At 60.5% G+C, this 20761-nt stretch overlaps 1 protein-coding gene across 1 annotated transcript; it reads left to right on the top strand.

Annotated features, from left to right (window-relative positions):
- The first annotated feature begins 2858 nt into the window (after nucleotides 1-2858).
- Nucleotides 2859-20575, top strand: CTXN1 (cortexin 1). The gene is made up of 3 exons (XM_064396460.1): nucleotides 2859-3064; nucleotides 18407-18491; nucleotides 19313-20575. Exon 3 carries the CDS (start codon nucleotides 19458-19460, stop codon nucleotides 19710-19712), a length of 255 nt encoding a protein of 84 aa, XP_064252530.1. The 5' UTR covers nucleotides 2859-3064; nucleotides 18407-18491; nucleotides 19313-19457; the 3' UTR covers nucleotides 19713-20575.
- Nucleotides 20576-20761: the final 186 nt, after the last annotated feature.

Here is a 20761-nt window from a genome sequence, read left to right as displayed (position 1 = left end):
CGGGATTGAGAGGGGCTCAGCATTCCCGGGATGGGGAGAGGCTCGGCATTCCTGGGATTGGGAGAGGCTCAGCATTCCCGGGATTGAGAGGGGCTCAGCATTCCCGGGATGGGGAGAGGCTCGGCATTCCTGGGATTGAGAGAGGCTCGGCTTTCCCGGGATGGGGAGAGGCTCAGCATTCCCGGGATTGGGAGAGGCTCAGCATTCCCTGGGATTGGGGGAGGCTCAGATTTCCCGAGACTGGGAGAGGCTCAGCATTCCTTGGGATTGGGAGAGGCTCAGCATTCCCGGGATGGGGAGAGGCTCAGCATTCCCGGGATGGGGAGAGGCTCAGATTTCCCGGGATGGGGAGAGGCTCAGCATTCCTGGGATGGGGAGAGGCTCAGCATTCCCGGGATGGGGAGAGGCTCAGATTTCCCGGGATGGGGAGAGGCTCGGCTTTCCCTGGGAACTGAGGCTCAGCATTCCCGGGATGGGGAGAGGCTCGGCTTTCCCGGGACTGGGAGAGGCTCAGCATTCCCGGGATGGGGAGAGGCTCAGCATTCCTGGGATGGGGAGAGGCTCGGTTTTCCCTGGGAACTGAGGCTCAGCATTCCCTGGGATTGGGAGAGGTTCAGCATTCCCGGGATTGAGAGAGGCTCAGCATTCCGTGGGAACTGAGGCTCAGTTTACCCGGGAACACAGGCTCAGATTTCTTTGGGAACACAGGCTCAGATTTCTTTGGGAACACAGGCTCGGATTTCTTTGGGAACACAGGCTCAGATTTCTTTGGGAACACAGGCTCGGATTTCTTTGGGAGCACAGGCTCGGATTTCTTTGGGAACACAGGCTCGGATTTCTTTGGGAACACAGGCTCGGATTTCTTTGGGAGCACAGCTTTCCCGGGAGCACAGCTCCGCTTTCCCTTGGGAACGAGCCCGGCGCTGGAGCCGCTCCATCCCCGGCCGTGGGACGGGATCTCTCCCGGCCTTGTTTGGGTCCCGGGCTGCGAGCGGGACCGGCCCTGGCGGGGATGAGCCCGCGGTCTCCATTGGCACCGGCACGTCTGAGTTCCCCGGAACGTCTGCCAGGAGCTCCCGTAGCCATGGAGACACCGAAGCCGTGCACAGCAACACTTTTCCAGGCGTTTTCTCCCTGTTTTTTTTCTCTGCCAGCCTCCTCGGGGCCGTGTGACTCTGTTGTGCCCACACCAAGGGCTGATAATTTTAAGGGAATAGTGGAATTTTCTATGGAATGCCAGGTGGGAGCCCTGGCAGAGCTTATCCTTGCTCCCAGCATCCCGCTGCTCCCAAGGCCTGTGCCACCCCAATGGGCACCTCTTCCATCTCCAGCCCAAAGGATTCCATGTGGGATGGGGCATCTCTGCTCTGGAGCCGGGCTGGGAGAGCTGGGGGTGCTCAGCTGGGGAAAGGAGGGATCCAGGGGGAGCTCAGAGCCCCTTCCAGGCCCTGAGGGGGATCCAGGGGAAAGGAGGGATCCAGGGAGAGCTCAGAGCCCCTTCCAGGGCCTGAAGGGGCTCCAGGAGAGCTGGGGAGAGACTGGGAACGAGGGATGGAGGGAAAATGGGAGTCACCCCCTGCTCTGCCCCGGCTGTGTGGAAGGAGCGCTCCGGAGGGACGGATCCAGCCAGGAATGGTGCAGCAGCAGGGATGGGCTTAGCTGCAGGAGGCTCTGAGGGTGTGCTGGAAGCTCCTGGCTGGAGAGGGGCAGCAGCTCCAACACCACGGTCCTGTCCCTGCTGCCAGCCCGTGCTGGCCACGGGAACATCCCGGGATCCTGGGCAGGGTGGGATGAGAGGGGTGGGATGGGGGGGAGATGAGCAGGGTGGGATGAGCGGGGTGGGATGAGAGGGGTGGGATGGGCAGGGTGGGATGAGCAGGATGGGATGGGAGGGGTGGGATGAGCAGAAGCAGGATGCTGAGCACAAGCAGCAGCAATGCTGGAATTCCAAGCTGCCATTTGGAAAGGATCTTGGCCAAAAATCCCCGTGAGGCCTGGATCCCTCCTGCCTGTCCCAGCACGGGGCTGCTCCAAGGCTTCCTGCACCCCCACGGCCCTCCTGTCCCCCACATCCCCGGGGCCACTCCCATGGGTGCCCCTGCAGCCACCTGGACGTCCCAATCCCATATTTTCACAGCATTCCCAGGGCTCTGCATCCCCAGGGTCCTCCTGCAGGACCACACCCACTGCAGCCCCCCTGGCCCTGGCCCCAGGGCCCTGGGCTGTCCCCTCCCCGGGTGTCTCCACCACATTCCTGGGCATCGCCCCCCACGACAGCACAGCCCCTGCACCCCCAGGACCACATCCCTGAAATCCCCCCAGGACCACATCCCTGAAATCCCTCAGGAACCACATCCCTGAAATCCCCCCAGGACCACATCCCTAAAATCCCTCAGGAACCACATCCCTGAAACCCTCCCAGGGTACCACATCCCTGCATCCCCCCACTCCACCTGTATCCCCGGCTTACCACATCCCTAACCCCCCCCCATGGTACCACCATCCCTAAAACCCCCCAGGAACCACCACCCCTAACCCCCCCCATGGTACCACCATCCCTAAAATCCCCCAGGAACCACCACCCCTAACGCCCCCCATGGTGCCACCCCCCCCCCGCACCCCCCCGGCGCCACCTCCCGCACACCTTTCCGCATCCCCCCGTTATCCCATCCCCCCGCAGCCCCGCACGCTTCCCACCCCCTCCCGCCTCCCGCCGCCGCTGCCTCCCCCCCACGCCGGGTACCACACCCCCGCCTCCTCCATCTCCCGCATCCTCCATCCCTCGCATCCCCCGCATCCCTCCGCATCCCCGCACCCCGCGCACCCCTCCCTCCCTCCCTGCCCACCCCGAATCCTCACTCCGCCCCCCCGGTCGCAGCTCCCCCCCCGTTCCGCAGCCCAATCAGGGCCGCTCGGAGGAATTCAAACCCCGGCCCCGCAAGCGCCGGCTCCGCTCCGCTCCCCGGCCGGGAAGGCTGCGCCGTGGAGCGGCGGCGGGGCCGGTCCGGATGGGCTCGGGGAGCGCCGGGGCGGGCGCGGCCCCCGCCCGCCGCCCGGAGCGCAGGTGAGCGCCAGGGAACCGGGGGGAACCGGGGGGAACCGGGAAAGTTTGGTGGCGGAGCCCCGGGGCTGCACCGGGCACCGCCCGGCCGCGGCTCCGCAGGGGCGGTGCGGGATGCGGGGGGACTCCGCTCCCGGGGCCGCTCCCGGGGCCGCTCCCGGGGCCGCTCCCGGGGCCGCTCCCGGGGCCGTTCCCGGTGCCGGCTGCCCCCGGCCCCGGGTGGGCTCCCTGCGGGGCTGGGGGGTCCGGAGAGGTGCGGTGTCCCCGGGGTCGGGGTGCGCCCGGGGGTCTGTGACCGCCTGGGGTTGGGGGGGAGAGGGGAAAAAAGGGGAATTTTGGGCGGAATATCGCTGTTGGATAAAATCTGGGATGGGCATTTTGGGAAGAAGAAGTGGAAAACAAGGAATTCCCGCAGCTGCTGCAAAGCCGCTGCCTTTGGGGTTCTGCTGTCGGGGAGCAAAGGCGCGGCTGCCGAAGCCCCCGAGCGCTGGGGGGATTTGGGGGTCCCCACCCGGCGGCTTCGGGAAACTTTGGGATGAAACGGAGCCGCTGGGTCCCTGCTGGGGCCGGGGGTCTGTGCGGGGGCTCGGGGGGTCCCGCAGAACCCCGGGACACAGGACAGAGGCGCGGAGCTGCCCCTTGGAGCGGCCGGGGCCGTTTCACTCCCGGCCCCTCGGGAAGAGCTGCGGGAGCTCTCCGGGAGCGCCGGGGAGTGGCGGAGGGAATTCGGGCACTCTGGGCTCGCCGGAGGCAGTTTTTGCTGCAGAGCCTCGTGTTGCACATGAGATGAGGCTCCAGCGGTGCCAGCTGTGGGATCGGCGGCGTTTTGGGGCCCCCATGTCCCGCTGCCGTCCCCTCCTCCGTGCCATTCCCGGGGTGCTGCCTCCTCCCAGCTGCTGTCAGCGGGCAGGGAGGTGTCCCAGAGCCGAGGGGACGCCGGTGCTGCCCCGCGGTGGCTCCGCGCTGGCCGGGCAGGGCTGTGCGTGGCACAGGAGCCGGGGATGGCTTTCCCGGCCGAGGGACGCGGTGGGAGCAGGATGTGCCCGGTTGCTGTGGCAGCGCAGCCCCCGCCGCTCCTGGCAGTGCCCACATCCTCGGGTGAGGCTCTGGTTTTCCCTGAGCAGCCCTGGGAGCGTGTCCGGGGTCTCTCCCCACGGTTCCTGTGGCAGGAGGGGAAGGGACAGAGGTGGGATCATCCCTGAAATCCGCACGGGTGGAGCCCCCGGGCTGCAAATCCCCCCGGGAAATACAGCTGGGCACGAGCACAGGGCCTCAGGCTGGGCCGGGCAGGGCTGAGGTTGGATATTGGGAGAATTTCTCCACAGAAAAGGTGTCAAAGGTGCCCAGGCACTGGCACAGTGGCACTGGGGGCGTCCCCATCCCCGCAGGCATTCCAGCCCCTGCGCATGTGGCACTTGGGGACAGGGCTCAGTGCTGGCCTGGGCAGTGCTGGGAACGGGCTCGACCATCTCGGGAGACCTTTCCAAGGTAAACAATTCCCTGATTCCATAACCTGGCACGGCTCCAGGGCCACCAGCAGCGCCTGCTGTCCCCATCACCTGTTGCCGGTGGCCGCGGCCGGGCGGCTCCCGCTGCCCCCGCGCCTCTCCCCGGGGCCGGGGCAGCGTTCCCGGGGCTCCGCGGGACGGAGCGGGCCGTGCCCAGCCCTGCCAGGCCGGCCGGGGGCTGGGGCAGCAGCAGGGCCGTGGGCGGCTGCCGGAAAAGCCGGAGCCGGGAGCGGCAGCCGCGCTTCGTGAGCCCCGCGCCTCCCCCGGCGCTGACACGGTGACAGCAGCGGGTGACAGCAGCGGGTGACAGCAGCGGGTGACAGCAGCGGGTGACACCCTCGGGAGCTCGCTGGAACTGCCCGGTGCCGGTAAATCCCGAGCCGAGCTTTGGGAGCCACCGCTCCCGGGAGGGAAGCGCCGGAGCCGCGCTGCCCCCGGGCGTTCCCCAAGGTCCAAGGATGGAGCCGAGCTCCCGAAGGGAACTTTAGGGCCACCAGGCTGCGGCTGCAGCCCAGGGCGGGGCGCTAAACCCGGGATTAAAGGAATGACCAGGATGGGGAGGGAATTGCGGGATGGGAGCGCTCCAGGGATGGAAAACTGGGATTCAGAGGGGAGCAGGAGGCTGTGTCTGGGAGAAGGAGCTGGAACCTGCAGGGAAGAGCTGTGGGGACCCAAAAGAGGGATCTGGAGTGGGTCTGGAATTGCTGAGCCCAGTTGTGCCTGCCTGGTGGGACAGAACCTGCCCATTCCCATTCCCATTCCCATTCCCATTCCAGCCGTGCCTGGTGTTGGCTCTGTCTGGAGAACCCTGAGGGAGGGACCCACCAGACCCTTCTACAGCCACCCTGCTGAGGGATTCGTGGTGTGGGAAGGGCAGATGCTGCTGGGAAGTGCCTGATGTGCAGAGCTGGAGCCAGGGAAGCTGCCAGGGTCGGGCAGCACAGCTGTGCCCCTGGAATTTAACACCCTCCCAAGCCCTTTGTGTGCCCGTGGAATTTAACATCCTCCCAAGCCCTCGTGTGCCCATGGAATTTAACATCCTCCCAAGCCCTTTGTGTGCCCTTCCCTTCCTGGCCTGGCAGAACTTGGTGCCCACTGGGTATCCACATCCCAACCACCCAGGCAGAGCCTCCTCAGGGAGGATTTTTGGAGTCCAAGCCTTTCTTGGAAGCACATTAGGCTTCTGCTGGGATTCCCCAGTCCTTGGGAATGGTTTGGAGCAGAGAGCCCTGAGCTCGCAGGGGAGCAGCAGCTTTGGGGTCATGGAGAGGAGCAAACTCCTGGGAGCTCCCAGAGAGGCAGGGCAGGAGCTACTGGATGCTCTTCCAGCCCGGAATGGGCCTGGAGGCCGGGCTGGATGGGGCCTGGAGCAGCCTGGGACAGCGGGACGTGTCCCTGACCCCATTCCACGATCCCACAGCTCCCGTGGTGCTGTCCCCCTGTGAGCAGAGGTGGCTTTGCCATCCCAGCCTCGCTGTCCCCGCTGCCCTGGGGCTGCTGGTGGGCCCAGCCCGGGGGGATGAGGGATCCTCTGGCCTGGGAGAGCCGGGGCCAGCTCATGGAATTCAGCTGGAAAATCCCTGGAAAATCCCTGGATCAGCCCCACGGAGCTGCCCGGGGTGGGAAGGGCCCCTCAGGGCTCCTCAGGCCGGAGACTCCGGTGCCTGAATTCCCGGGATCTCCCGCAGCCCCTCTGCATTGCAGGGCTGGGAGTTGGTCTCTAATTGTGCCTGTGCTAACGAAAGGATTAAGGCCTGGGAGGGCGAGCGGTGCCGGCCAAATTCCCCTCCCTGCTCCGAGGGCTGGTGTTTTGTAACGCTCTCCTTCCACTCCTTCATCCCTGCCCGGAGCAGCCCACGCTGGGATCCAGATCTGAGCCACTGGGATCCAGATGTGAGCCACTGGGATCCAGACCTGAGCCGCTGCTGGGGCTGGGCCACGAGTCCCAGCAGCTGCTGAGGCCTCCCCGGGGCTGTGGGATGGGGGAACCCCTGGATGGAGCCCGGCACTCCCTTCTCCCTGGATTCCCCACGTTCCAGCAGGGATGGGGATGGGCTGCAGGGAAGGGCAGAGCTGGGGATGCTCTGTGTCCCAGGAAGGAGCAGCTGCTCTCTGCTGGACCCCACGGAGCTGCTCCATCCATGGGCTCCTCTTCTTTCCAGGCCAGGAGCGCCCGGGATGTGCCCAAATCTCCTCCAGAAATGAGGGGGCTGGACCTGGAGCTGCTGCCAGGGCCAGGGCACGGAGTGAACACATGGATTCTCCAGAGCTGTGCAGGACAGGGGTGTCGGGAGCGTTCCCTGAGAGCAGCAGGGAGGGAACCTTGTCCCCAGGGGACCTGCTGTCCTGCCAGGCTCGGGGCAGACGCCGGCCCCGAGCAGGATCCCGGCCCGGCCCGGCTGCCAAGGTGCTTCCAGGAATGCCTCTCTCCACCGGGGCATGGCAGCGAGACAAGCAGGCAGTGATGGAGAGGGCTTGGCACTGGCGTGGCACAGAGTGTCCTGGCACGGGCGGGGACAGGCGGGACCAGGCTGGATCCTGGCACGGGGCCGGGCTCTGGAGCTGCAGCCCAGAGCAGGAGGGGGGGACTCGGATCCCGGGCAGGACGGGGGGTCCCAGCTGCAGAGGGACAATCCTGTCCCCCTGTCTGTCCCTGCCTGGCACGGGGGGAGCAGGGAGGGTTCCAGCAGGGGGAGGAGGATTTGGGGTCTGGTGCTGGGGATGCTCCTTCCCTCCTGCCCTGTCCCATGTGTGCCACTCACCCCAACCAGCCCAGACATTCCTGGGCCTGGGGGAGCCACGGAGGAGCCTTGGGGTGATCTGAGATGGGGATGGGCTGGAGGACCCTGCTGGGATCCAGGACCCTGGTGGGATCTGTGGCCATTCCTGGTCCATTCCTGGTTTCCCAAATCGTGTCCATCCCTCAGCACATCCCTGGAGCAGAGTCTGCACCTGGGGAGCCTCAGGAAGCTCAGGGCAGCCCCTTTGATCCCCCAGCAGCTCCCAGCTCCTTTCCCTGCCTGGCTTGCTCCAGAAGCTGGGAGCCGTGGCCAGGTTTGCTCAGGACCCCCCTGAGGGAAGCAGGAATGGGATCCCCCGGCTCCCTGCAGCCCCGAGCCTCCCGAGGGTGGATAAAATCACGGGGAGTTCTCAGCATGGGAACGGCATCGATTTCCGGGAGCTGAGCCCTGGCCCTGCCATCGATCTGCATTTTTATCAGCTCATCTCGGTGACGGAGCGGCTCTGGCACTGCGGGGGAGGACAGCAGCAGCAGGAGGAGGAGGAGGAGGAGGAGGAGCAGCTCTGCTCCGGGGGTGCTGCTGGTGGTCCCTCAGCTGCTCAGGGCTCCTGCTCGGTCCTGCAAAGCCTGGAGGGAATGAGGGATGCAGGGATGGAAGGAAGGAAGGAATCGGGGATGGAGGGATGGAAGGAAGGAAGGAATCGCGGATGGAGGGATGCAGCGATGGAAGGGATGGAGGGAATGAGGGATGCAGGGATGGAATGATGAGGGATGGATGGATGGATGGATGGATGGATGGATGGATGGATGGAGTGAATGACAGGGATGCAGGGATGGAAGGAATTATGGATGGAGGGAATGAGGGATTCAGGGATGGGAGGAATCAGGGATGCAGGGATGGGAGGAATCAGGGGTGCAGGGATGGGAGGAATCAGGGGTGCAGGGACGTTCTCCAGGTCAAATCGCTCCCCAGGGAGAGAGGCTGGGACACTTGTCGTGCTTTTGGGAAGGACATGGACCCAATCCAGCGAGGCTTTGCTTTCCCTCCTCACCTCCCTCTCCTGCTCCCGTTTGCCTCTGAACTGGGGGGGTGGAGGGGCCGAATAATTCCAGAGAATTCCCGGGGCTGGGGGGCGGCTCCATCCCATTCCGGCCCTGGGAAATCCATTTGCCCATTTTTCCTTGGATTTACGTGGGGATGCTGGGCCGGGGAGCACTTGGCATTCCAGGGCAGGGAGAGCTCGGGCCGGGCTGGCCCCTCCAGCCCTGCCTCTCCCTGGCTGCTCCTGCTGCTCCCCACGCTTGGCAGGAGCCGGCGGGGCCGGGCTGGAGAGGATGCGATCCTTCCCTCCAGGGATCCCGCCTGGAGAGCTCTGCGGGGTCAGTCCCGGCCCCAAGCCCTGCTTGGACCTCTCCGGGGGCAGACCCGGACCTTTCCAAGCCCAGGTGTGGATTTGGGATGCTCTCTCTGCTCAGCCTCTGCTGCCTTCCCCGTCTGGGTTTTATGGGGCTGGGAGCACCCAGGGACAGCAGGAGGGTCCAGGGGTGGCACTGGGTGGGATTCAAGGTCCCCCCAACCCAACCCAGTCCGGAATTCTGTGACAGGAGCAGAGCTGGCCAGGCTGGGATGGGCGATCCCGCTCTCGTGCGTTTCCAGCCCGGATTATTTTGGGAATTCAGCTCCGTGATGCGCACAGAGCCTCGGTCGCTGCTCTGGGTGTGGGTGCACGTGGAGGGCGGCTCCAAACAGCGCCTCCGACCCAGGGATGATTAAAAACCCTTTAATTGCAGCACCGGAGTTCCTCGGAGCTGAGTCTTTGCCCATTTGCTCAATAATTCATGGCAGAGCCCGGTAATTAAATGCTAAAGACCCGATTTGCCTGGCATTGTTTGCGGTTCCATTGCTGCTTGAATGCAAGAAATTACCGAGTCATTTAATTGGTAATTAAAAGTAATGATTGCTTCCCATGCTCCAGGAATTACTCAGCATTTCTGGGGTTGTTTGCACACAGCAGAAACGCCCTCCCTGTTTTCCAGGCTGAATTCCTGTAAACTTCTGCCTGGATTTGTGCTGAGGGAAGCCTCGTGCTGCCCCATCCTCTTTTAATGGCTCACAAAGACCGGGAAAAATGCAAATTAACACAAAGTGAGGCAGCAGGGGCTGCCCGTGGGAAACTCCTGGGTTTGATCCCTGTCCCCTTCCCCGGCTCTCCCGCTGCTCATGGCCTTGGGTGGAGTTTGGAATGTCCAGGTGCTTTTGGGGCTGGATTTGGGCCTTTGGATAAAGGAATGAGGGGCTGTATTTATAAATATTCCATCCCATAAACGGTGCACGGGCAGGGCCCTGGGGGAGCTGGAAACCCCCTGGAGGGGCTGGAGCTGACATTTCCCAGATCCCCAGGGAATGCTGCCCAGCCTCGGACTGGGATTGCAATTCCTGAAGTGGGGACTGGGAATCATTTCCATATTTTTGTGCAGAGCCCTGGGAGCTCTGAGCGTGGCTGTGCCGTGCAGAACTCCAGGCACGGATAACCTTTGCTTATTCCCAGCCCGGAGTTACCCTGAGCTGCTTTTTTGCTGCCTAAGCCCTTCCCTGCCCTTTCCTGCTCTGATTCCCAAATCGCCGGCTCTGGAGGCATCTCGGAGCCAGAATGTGAATTAATAATGTGCTAAGAAAATAAAGACACTTCAACAGCCTTTAAATCAAGGGGAACAGCCTGTTAAAGGCTTTGGACAAATCCCATTACTTTGTGTGCAGTTTTAGGGCTGGCAGGAATAAATCTCCCAGCAATTTATAGATGGTGACAAATTCTTTCAGGAAGAGCCGGCCCAGGGGATGCTCCTCGTTATCCAGAGATGCTCTGCAGGAGTTATGGAGCAGATTGATGTGTCCCACTGGGAGTGGCAACACGATTTGTGGCCTCTGGGTCACCTGTCTGGCATCAAAATCCATTTTGGAGCCTGGGATGCTCCTCCCTGGGCTCTGGAGCAGGGCTGGGGTAACGGGACCAGAGCAGGAGGGGACGGGGGCTGGGAATTTCCTGTTGTTGATGCATGGCAAGGAAAGGGAGATCAGGGAATTTTGTGGCTCTGGAGCTGCTGAAGCCTCTCCCGGGGTGGCTGCAGGGGCCTGGACCCTGCTGGTGTCACCGTGTCCCCAGAGCTCCCTGTCCCCTGCCCAGCCAGGCAGGACTGACCCCCCTGTCACTCCCGTTTTTGGGGTCACAAACGTCTCTGGCTCGGCCAGGAAAGGCTGGTTTTGATGGAAAACTGTCAGAATTTGGTTGGGATTGTCCACAGTCCTGGGTTCCCCTGGGTTCCTGTCAGGGCTCCCTGGGAATTGGGGTTTCCTCCCTGTGTTTGCCTGACCCTGGAAATTCCTGCTCCAGCAATTTCCTTTTCCTCTTTTCCCTTTGGAGCACCCAAAGGACCAGGACTGCCCTGGTGCCCTGTCCCCGGGGGCTCAGGGAGGCTGCAGGGGCCAGGATTCTGTGCAGGGAGAGCTCCCAGCCCCGCAGCAATCAGGGAACAGCTCAGGTGTGAAACATCCCTCACCTGGCCAGGAGAGCTCTGCAGGGCTGGGCTTGGCTCGGGAAGGGGCAGCGAGCTGGAATTCTCTGCTTGAGCAGGGGAGCCTGGAAAGGACACGACAGCACAGGACAGGACAGGACAGGACAGTCCCTTCCCTCCGTGTCACCAGGGAATGTTGGGATCGAGGCCTCAGCCCTGGGCAAGGGGCACTGGGTCCCCCTCAGTGCTGCCCAGGAGGGGTGGGAGGGAGCCCCACCAGAGCCAGGGGTTCTGGGAGGGCTTTGGTGTCACCCAGAATAATCATGGAGCTGGATAAAGCCTCCAAGACCATCGTGCCCAACCATCCCAGCACTGCCAGGGCCACCCCAAGTGCCACATCCCCGTGGCTTGAACCCCTGCAGGAGTGGGAATCCAGCCTGTTCCGAGCCTGTCCGCCCTTTCCATGGAGGAATTTCTCCTCCTGCAGCCGCCCAGGCTCCCAAGAAGGTGATTTTATTTCACAAATGGTTTTCCCCCAGCCACGGGCAATGTTTTTTGCCTGGAACTGGAGCAGCCAAGTGTGGGATTGTCCTCCAAGCAGGAACAGTCACTCGGTGCCACAGGGCTGTACCCAGAGCAGCCTCTGCAGCTTCCACAGATCCCTTTGTCAGCACAAAAAAGGGCTCAGATCCTTTCTGGCATTCCGTAGGGAAGGGAGCTCAGGTTAGAGAACACTCGGATTTTCCTCTGCCCACCCTGCAGGGCTGAGCGTGGGACAATGCAAAGGCTGAACCTCATTTCATCATCCAGCAGGAAGCAGCTCCTTTCCTGCCTCCACCTGGAATTCCTTCAGCATCCCCCAAATCCCAGATCCCCCCGAGGCCGCAGCTCCAAATCCCAGCTCTGAGGCAGGGCTGGGATTGATATTCCTGCGTGCCAGAATTCCTGAATATTCCCGAATCCCTGTGCCTCAGGGCACCTCTGTCCCTGGCTTTTTGTGTTGTAGGAGGAACAGCTCCTCAGCACAAGGATCTCCTCCAGCTCTGAGAGCTTTCCAAGGAGAGAGGGCAGAGTGGGAAGCTCCACACAGCAATTCCCACACGGATTTTATCCCTCTTTATCAAGGACTTCATCCCTCTTTATCAAGGACTTTATCCTTTATCAAGGATTTTATCCTTCATCAAGGGCTTCCAGAGAGGCAGAGGAATTTTGGGAGTAAAATCTTGAAATGAAACTTGAATTAAAGCAACAAATCCCAGAATGGGGTGGGAGGGACCTCAAAGATCCTCCAGTCCCATCCATGTCCAAGGGTGCTCCAAACCCTGTCCTTGGGCACTGCCAGGGATGGAGGGATGGATGGATGGATGGATGGATGGATGGATGGATGGATGGATGGATGGATGGATGATGGATGGATGATGGATGGATGGATGGATGGATGGTGGATGGATGGATGATGGATGGATGGATGGATGGATGGATGGATGGATGGATGGATGATGGATGGATGGATGGATGATGGATGGATGGATGATGGATGGATGGATGGATGGATGGATGATGGATGGATGATGGATGGATGGATGGATGGATGGATGATGGATGGATGGATGGATGGATGGATGATGGATGATGGATGGATGATGGATGATGGATGGATGGATGATGGATGGATGGATGGATGATGGATGGATGATGGATGGATGGATGATGGATGGATGGATGATGGATGGATGATGGATGATGGATGGATGGATGATGGATGGATGATGGATGATGGATGGATGGATGATGGATGGATGGATGATGGATGGATGATGGATGATGGATGGATGGATGATGGATGGATGGATGGATGGATGGATGGATGGATGATGGATGGATGGATGGATGGATGGATGGATGGATGGATGATGGATGGATGGATGGATGGATGGATGATGGATGGATGGATGGATGATGGATGGATGGATGATGGATGGATGGATGGATGGATGGATGGATGGATGGATGGATGATGGATGGATGGATGATGGATGAATGGATGGATGGATGATGGATGGATGGATGATGGATGGATGGATGAATGGATGGATGGATGGATGGATGGATGGATGATGGATGATGGATGATGGATGATGGATGGATGATGGATGGATGGATGGATGATGGATGGATGATGGATGGATGGATGATGGATGATGGATGGATCCATGGATTGATGGAGGGTTGGAGAGGGAAGCACTGAGGGACCTTTGGCCACATTTGGGCTTTGGGGACAGGGACAGAGGATGGATTTCTCCAGAGGAACTCTGGGAACTGCCAGGGCAGCCACACCAGGCTCCCGTGGCTCCTCAGGAGCAGGTGGGAAGGAGACCTTCAGGAACTGTCCATCCATACGAGTAAAGCCATTTCAATTTGCCCCTGCTGAGGCTGCCCTGTGCCCCGGGCACCGAGCGTTCCCTGCACTGCTGGAGTGTGCACAACTCCCCGTGGGCACCTCCCAGAAACCCCAGCTCCCTCAGAACCGAGCCTGGCGGAGCAGGAAAGCACGAGGCTGTTTCCAAATATTTCCGAGGAATTTTCCCTGCAGGAAGGTGCCCGGGTGCTGCCAGCCGTGACCCTGGCGTGTCCCTGAGGCTGATCCTGGCCCGAGTGCCATGGACAGGGGGGGCTGTGCCTGCCTGGGAATGCTGGAGACCCCTGGACAGACACGGACACGCCGGGGACAGTCCTGGACCCCGGGGGGACGGGGCTGCAGGAGATGCCAGGGATCAGAGGAGAGCATTTTGGGGTGCAGGAGATTCCAGGGATCAGAGGGGAGGATTTTGGGATGCAGGGGCTTCCCGGGATCAGAGGGGAGGATTTTGGGGTGCAGGGGCTTCCCGGGGATCAGCAGAGAGATTTTTGGGATCACAGGGGTGCAGGAGCTTCCCAGGAGTGAGAACTAATTTTTTGGGATGCAGGAGCTTCCCAGGGGTCAGAGCAGATTTTTGGGATGCAGGAGCTTCCCAGGAGTCAGAGCAGATTTTTGGGATGCAGGAGCTTCCCAGGAGTCAGAGCAGATTTTTGGGATGCAGGAGCTTCCCAGGAGTCAGAGCAGATTTTTGGGATGCAGGAGCTACCCGGGGGATCAGAGGGGTTTTTTGGGATGCAGGAGCTCCCCGCGGGATCAGAGGGGATTTTTGGGAGCCCAGGGAAGCGGAGCCGGGGCGGGGGCGCAGCTCAGCCCGGAGCCCGAGCACTCCCCCGGTCTGGCTTTCCCGGGCAGGCGCCTCAGGAAACTTCTCCGGCTCCGATTGCTGCGCTCCACCTTTTATTCTAATCGATTCCGCATCGCCATAGGAACCCGCTCGGGCGGCAGCGAGCGCCGCCGGGCCCGGGGATGGCCGGGGATGGAGCCGGGGGCCCGGGGCAGGCAGGTACCGCATCCCGGGGGGCTGAGCCGGCGGCCCGGGACCCCCCGCCCGCACTGCTGGGTGGGCTCGGGGCTGGCAGCCGGGGAATGTTCCAGCGGTGCTGCCCAGGAGGGTGGGGAGGGATCTGGGGTGGGAGCAGCCTTGGATGGGGTTGGGAGGAGGGTCCTTGGCGGGGCCAGGGGTCTCAGAGCTGGGATTTGGGGAAATGCGTCCCTGCTGGGCTGGGGCTGGGCTGAGCCTCCCCCCGGGCTGCTCCTGGACGGGATGGGACATCGCAGACGCTCCGTGGGGTGATCCACTCGGATCTCCCTGGATCCAGGCTCCGTCTGCCCCACACCGCTGGATCCAGGCCGGATTCCAGCCTGGGAGAGGGGCTGGAGCCCCCCCGGCATCCACGGGCTGCTCCAGCAGGGAATGCCCCAGCTGGGGGAGAGCCTGGGAGCAGCTTTGGGACCTGAGGGGACTCCGGACATCCCGGGAATGGTTTGGGATGAGAGGGGACTCCGGACATCCCGGGAATGGTTTGGGATGAGAGGGGACTCCGGACATCCCGGGAATGGTTTGGGACCAGAGGGGACTCCGGACATCCCGGGAATGCTGACAAGGCTCAGGATACTCCCTGGGCACGTCCAGGGGTGAGAAGAAGGGTCTGGCTCTGGCAGGGAATAACAGGGAAGCTGGGAAGGGGGGCTGGATCCCAGTGGATCCCAGTGATCCCAGTGGATTCCTGGCATGGGGACACCTTTAGTCCTGCTGGGCCTGGGACAGGGCAGAGGAGAAGCCCTTGGGGCAGCCACAGGCAGGAGAAGATTCCAGGGATAAACACAGCTAAACAGGGATGAAATCAGGATGGAATCAGGATAAAATCAGGATAGAATCAGGATAAGATCAGGATAGAATAAGAATAAAATCAGGATAGAATCAGGACAGAATCAGGATAAAATCAGGATAAAATCAGGATTGTCCCAGCCCCACAAAACAGGGGAGCAGCCCTGTGCTCTCCAGGAGCTCACACCCTGCTTTGATTGGGGCACAAACCCCGGGGCTGGGGCCAGCTCCGTGCCCCGGGCTTGGATCCTGCTGGAAATTCAGGTTTCCCTGGCAGAGCCCTGGATGTGCTCCAGAGGCAGCCAGGCCCCGTCCCAGCAGCAGCATTTACTGAAAAAGGCAATGCAGGGATTGCAGGAGCTCCGGGGGGAGCACCGGGGTGTCCAGAGGGGCACGGAGCTGCCTCTGTCCTTCTGTCCCTCTGTCCCTCTGGACACGGCTGGGACACAGCTGGGACACACTGGGACACACTGGGACACGCTGGGACACGGCTGGGACACACTGGGACACGGCTGGGACACGGCTGGGACACACTGGGACACGCTGGGACACACTGGGACACGGCTGGGACACGCTGGGACACGCTGGGACACCAGGAGGTGAAGGGAAGGAGGGAGGGACCCCCATGGCCCTGCCATCGAAGCCTTTCCCCACCTTTGAGGAGCTCAGGCACCAAAAATCCCAGGAAAAAAAAAACGCTCCAGGGAGATTTTACAATGCTTCTGAGCAAGATGAGGGTGGGGGAATGGCTTTGAGGGAAAAGAGGGGAGATCTGGGAGTGGAAATGAGGGTGGGGAGGGGCTGGGGTGGAATTCCCGAGCAGCTCTGGCTGCCCCGACCCTGGAGATGCCCAAGGTTGGGGCTTGGAGCAGCTGGAAGGTGCCAGGGGTGGCTCTGGATGGGTTTTAAGATCTTTCCACCTTGATCCTGCCCTCCATCCCACCTGGATCTCACCCAGATCCTGCCTGGCTCCCTGCTGCCTCCCTCCTTTGTTCGTAATAAGCATCTCATTAGATATTCGCCGTTCCCAAATTAACATTTAATTCGTGCCTCATTCCCAGAAAAACCTGGGCACAGCCTCCTGGAATTGTTGACAGTGATCCTGTTCCTTTGTGAGCTCTGTCCCTATTAAGCAATTTCCTCGCCTGTGTCTTTTGAGTTACTAAGGGAACAGGAATAAAATCTTAATAAAACTCCATCAGCTGCTCCTGAAATAACAGCAGCCTCCTTCGAGGGGCTCTGCTCCAAATTCCCAGGAAATCCAGAGCACAGAGCCATGGGATCGGCTGGAAGGGCTCAAGCTTGTCCAATTCCACCCAATTCCACCCAATTCCACCCAATTCCACCCAATTCCCCCACCCCAGGCTGCTCCAGCCTGGCCTTGTTCCTTCCAGGGTCCAGCAGCTCTGGGAACCTCCAGTGATGAAAAAGCAACACATCCCAAAAGGGAAGAAATCCTTTATTTTCAGGATAAATAATATATAAATGACAGAAAGATATAATATGTATTATTAATATATAAATTAATAATACCAGGGTTAGCAATTAGCAGGAATTTCTCTCTTTTCTCCTGACTGTGCCTGATCCTCCCTGGATTTGGGACCTGAGCCTGTCGGGCATCTCCAGGATTTATTGCTGAGCACCAAAAAGGGGAATTTTTAAACCCAATATGTCCGTGGGGGAAGCATAAAGGGAGGTTTAGGCTGGCGTTAGGAAATGGGAGGAATTCCTCCATGGAAAGGGGTGGAATCCCCATTCCTGGGGGGATTTAGGATCTTGCAGATGTGGCACCTGGGGACGGGTCAGTGGTGGCCTTGGGATTGCTGTGTCTTGCCCTTCCCCATGGATAGTGGGTATTGGGTATTGGATATTGGATATTGAGTATTGGATATTGGGTATTGGGTATTGGATATTGAATATTGAGTATTGGATATTGGGTATTGGGTATTGGATATTGAATATTGAGTATTGGATATTGGGTATTGGGTATTGGATATTGAATATTGAGTATTGGATATTGGGTATTGGATATTGAATATTGAGTATTGGATATTGGGTATTGGGTATTGGATATTGGGTATTGGATATTGGGTATTGGGTATTGGATATTGAATATTGAGTATTGGATATTGGGTATTGGATATTGGGTATTGGGTATTGGATATTGAATATTGAGTATTGGATATTGGGTATTGGGTATTGGATATTGGGTATTGGATACTGGATATTGAATATTGGATATTGGATATTGGGTATTGGGTATTGGATATTGAATATTGAGTATTGGATATTGGGTATTGGATTTTGGATATTGGGTATTGGGTATTGGATATTGGGTATTGGATATTGAATATTGGGTATTGGATATTGGGTATTGGGTATTGGATATTGGGTATTGGATACTGGATATTGAGTATTGGATATTGAATATTGGGTATTGGATATTGGGTATTGGATATTGGATATTGGATATCGCTGTCAGGGAGGGCAGGGGATGCTCCTGAGCTCTCCCAAGGAGATTTTGGGTTTTTTTCCCTGGAGCCTGGATTTTCTGGAGCCTGAATTCAGGCTGCAGGAGGCTGCAAGAGGATTTTTGGGTGGATATTCCAGGGGGGATGGTGTGGATATTCCAGGGATGCTGGTGTGATGTTGCAGGGATGACGGTGTGGATGTTGCAGGGATGATGGTGTGGATGTTGCAGGGATATTTATGTGGATATTCCATGGATATTGATGTGGATGTTGCAGGGATGGATGGATGTGTGGATGTTCTCCTGAGGGGGTGGTGTCAATGTTCTCCCAGGGAGGATGACGTGGATGTTTTCCCAGGGAGGTTGTCATGGATGTTCTCCCAGGAATGTTGGTGTGGATGTTGCAGGGATATGGATGTGGATATTCCAGGGAGGTTGATGTGAATATTCCAGAGACTTTGGTGTGGATATTCCAGGGAGGTTGATGTGGATATTCCAGGGAGGTCAGTGTGGATATTCCAGGAACTTTGGTGTGGATATTCCATGGATATTGATGTGGATATTCCAGGGAGGTCAGTGTGGATATTCCATGGATATTGATGTGGATATTCCATGGATATTGATGTGGATATTCCATGGATGTTGATGTGGATATTCCATGGATATTGATGTGGATATTCCATGGAGGTTGATGTGGATATTCCAGGGACTTTGGTGTGGATATTCCAGGGCGGTTGGTGTGGATATTCCATGGATATTGCTGTGGATATTCCAGGGAGTTGCAGCGGTGTCCCGGGATGTGCTGCTGTGCTCCCCGCAGTGGCCACAGCCCTTTTAACCCTGTCCCCGTTCTCTCTGTCCCTCCCAAAGCCCCGCAGAGCCGGAGCCCAGCGCGCTGACGGGGCTGTGTGGGCACAGCCTGGCCCTGCTCCTGTCCCCACGCGGCTGCAGCCAGGTGGGTGCCCCATTCCCTCGGGAATCTGCTCCAAACCCGGGGAAGCAGCAGCTGGACACGAGTCCCAGCAGGAATGAGCCCCCCTGTCCCTGCTGAGCCCATCCTGGGGCAGCTCCAGGCCCCCCTGAGCAGCCCCTGTGTCCTTTTTGGTGGGGATCCCCTGGGATTTGGGCTTCCAAGGGGTCCCTCAGCACCAGCCTGGGCCTCTCCAGGGATTGCTGGGGATTCATGGTCAGAGGAGCAGCCTGGAGCTGCCCACCCCTGCCTTGAGCCCTCACGAGCTCCAGAACTCCCTGAGCAGCTCCCTGGGCCTGTTGCTGTATCCCAGGGCTGGTTCCTCCTCCCCAGCCATCCCCACATCCCATTCCTTCTCCTTCACCATCTGTTTTTCCACGTCCAACTCCTCCTCCTCCCTCACCATCCCTTCTTCCCTCACACCCAGTTTCTCCTCCCTCACCATCCCTGCTTCCCCCACACCCAATTCCTCCTTCCTCACCATCTCTTCTTCCCCCACACCCAATTTCTCCTCCCTCACCATCCCTGATTCCCTCACACCCAATTCTCCTCCCTCACCATCTCTTTTTCCCCCACACCCAATTCTTCTCCCTCACCATCTCTTTTTCCCCCACACCCAATTCTCCTCCCTCACCATCTCTTTTTCCCCCACACCCAATTCTCCTCCCTCACCATCCCTGCTTCCCCCACACCCAATTCTCCTCCCTCACCATCTCTTCTTCCCCCACACCCAATTCCCCTCCCTCACCACCTCTCCATGCCCGTACCCCATCCCTGCCCCCTCACGGCCTCTGTTTTCCCCCCAGGAGCTCTGGGCTCGCCCAGGAGCCCACCCCGAGGGGTTGCCCATGGAATAGGCGCTTTTCCAGGCGCCTGGGCACAGCGGGAGGCTGAAGTTGGCTGCCCCGGGGCACCCGAGCTCGCCGTGCCCTGGAGCCCCCGGCCTCTGCCATGAATGATGCATCCACCATGGATTATGAACTGCTCTCGCCGTCCCTGGTGGAGCACCCCGCCGGCGCCGCGGGCATGGATGCCGAGCAGAAAACTGTCTTTGCCTTCGTCATCTTCCTCCTGGTGTTCTTGGTGATGCTGATGGTGCGCTGCTTCCGCATCCTGCTGGACCCCTACAGCCGCATGCCCGCCTCCTCCTGGACGGACCACAAGGAGGGCTTGGAGAGGGGCCAGTTCGACTACGCCCTGGTGTGAGGGGAGCCCGGGGCGGGCCCGGCTCCCCTCCCCGCGCTGGCCCCGGCCCCGGCCCCCCCTCGCCCCGCGGTGTTCCCCGCAGGGATGCTCCGGGCAGGGGGGCGAGCCGGGGGCTCCGGCCCCGGGCAGGTTTTCTAGGGGTTTCTCTCTTTTCTAAGCACTTTTCAGCTCTCTTGGCAGCCCGCGGGACGCTGGGGGACGCTGGGGGCTGGAGGGGGCTCGGGCTCGGCGCGGGCCCCGCTGCCCCTCGTGCCCCCGGGCACGGCGGAGGGGACGGGACGGGGCATGGCGGGACCTGCCCTCGGCCCGCGGGGCCCCTGCCTGGGCTCTGCCCGGTGCCAGGCCCGAGCTTCGACCCCTCCTGCCCCCCCGTGCCCCCCGGCAGTGCCCCCGTGGTCCAGTGCGTGTCTGTGTGTCCTGTAGCTGAGCTGTGTCCGTCAGGGGTTTCTCGGCACCGGCCCCCAGTGCTGGCTTTGTTCCTCGTCTGTGCCACTCCCCAGCCCCCCAAAAGGGAGGGCAGGGTGGAGACCCCCCCCCGTGCAGCCCCCCTGTCCCTGCCCAGCTGGTGACAATGCAGCCAGGGGCACTCCTGGGGACACCAGGACGGGTCAGGGGTCCCCAAAACACCCGGGGGAGGCTCCTGGGCCAGCACGGCCCTGGCAGCTGCCCCGAGCATCCCTGCTGGGGTGCCCGGCCCTTCCCTGGCTCTCCGGGGCTCTGGGAGTGGCCGGGGGGCGAGCGGGGGGCTGCAGGTGGCCCCGGGGCTGCCAGAGGCCGTGCTGGGCTCCTGCCAAGGGATTTGGGGCTGGGGAGGGGGAGAAGCTCGCCCCCCCTCCATGGAAATAAAGCAGCACCGTGCCGACCCCAGCCGGCTCCTGCTCGCTCTGTGACGCGTCCGGGAGGGGAACGGACCCTCCCCAAATCCTGGGGACCCAGCCCGGCCACCTCCTGTCCCGGCACGGTCCAGCACAGATCCCCTCGCACGCACGGAGCTGTCCCAGGACATTTTCCGGCTGGCCGAGCTCCTGTTTGCCCCTGCCCGGTTCTGT

The sequence above is a fragment of the Passer domesticus genome, chromosome 21, assembly GCF_036417665.1.
Source record: "Passer domesticus isolate bPasDom1 chromosome 21, bPasDom1.hap1, whole genome shotgun sequence".
NCBI lineage: Eukaryota > Metazoa > Chordata > Aves > Passeriformes > Passeridae > Passer > Passer domesticus.
Note: the sequence above shows the minus strand (reverse complement) of the source record. Positions and strands in the feature narration are given on the sequence as shown.

What these genes read in the sequence shown, in the direction of transcription:
- CTXN1 (XM_064396460.1), top strand. Translation starts at nt 19,458, where the DNA reads ATGAATGATGCATCCACCATGGATTATGAACTGCTCTCGCCGTCCCTG.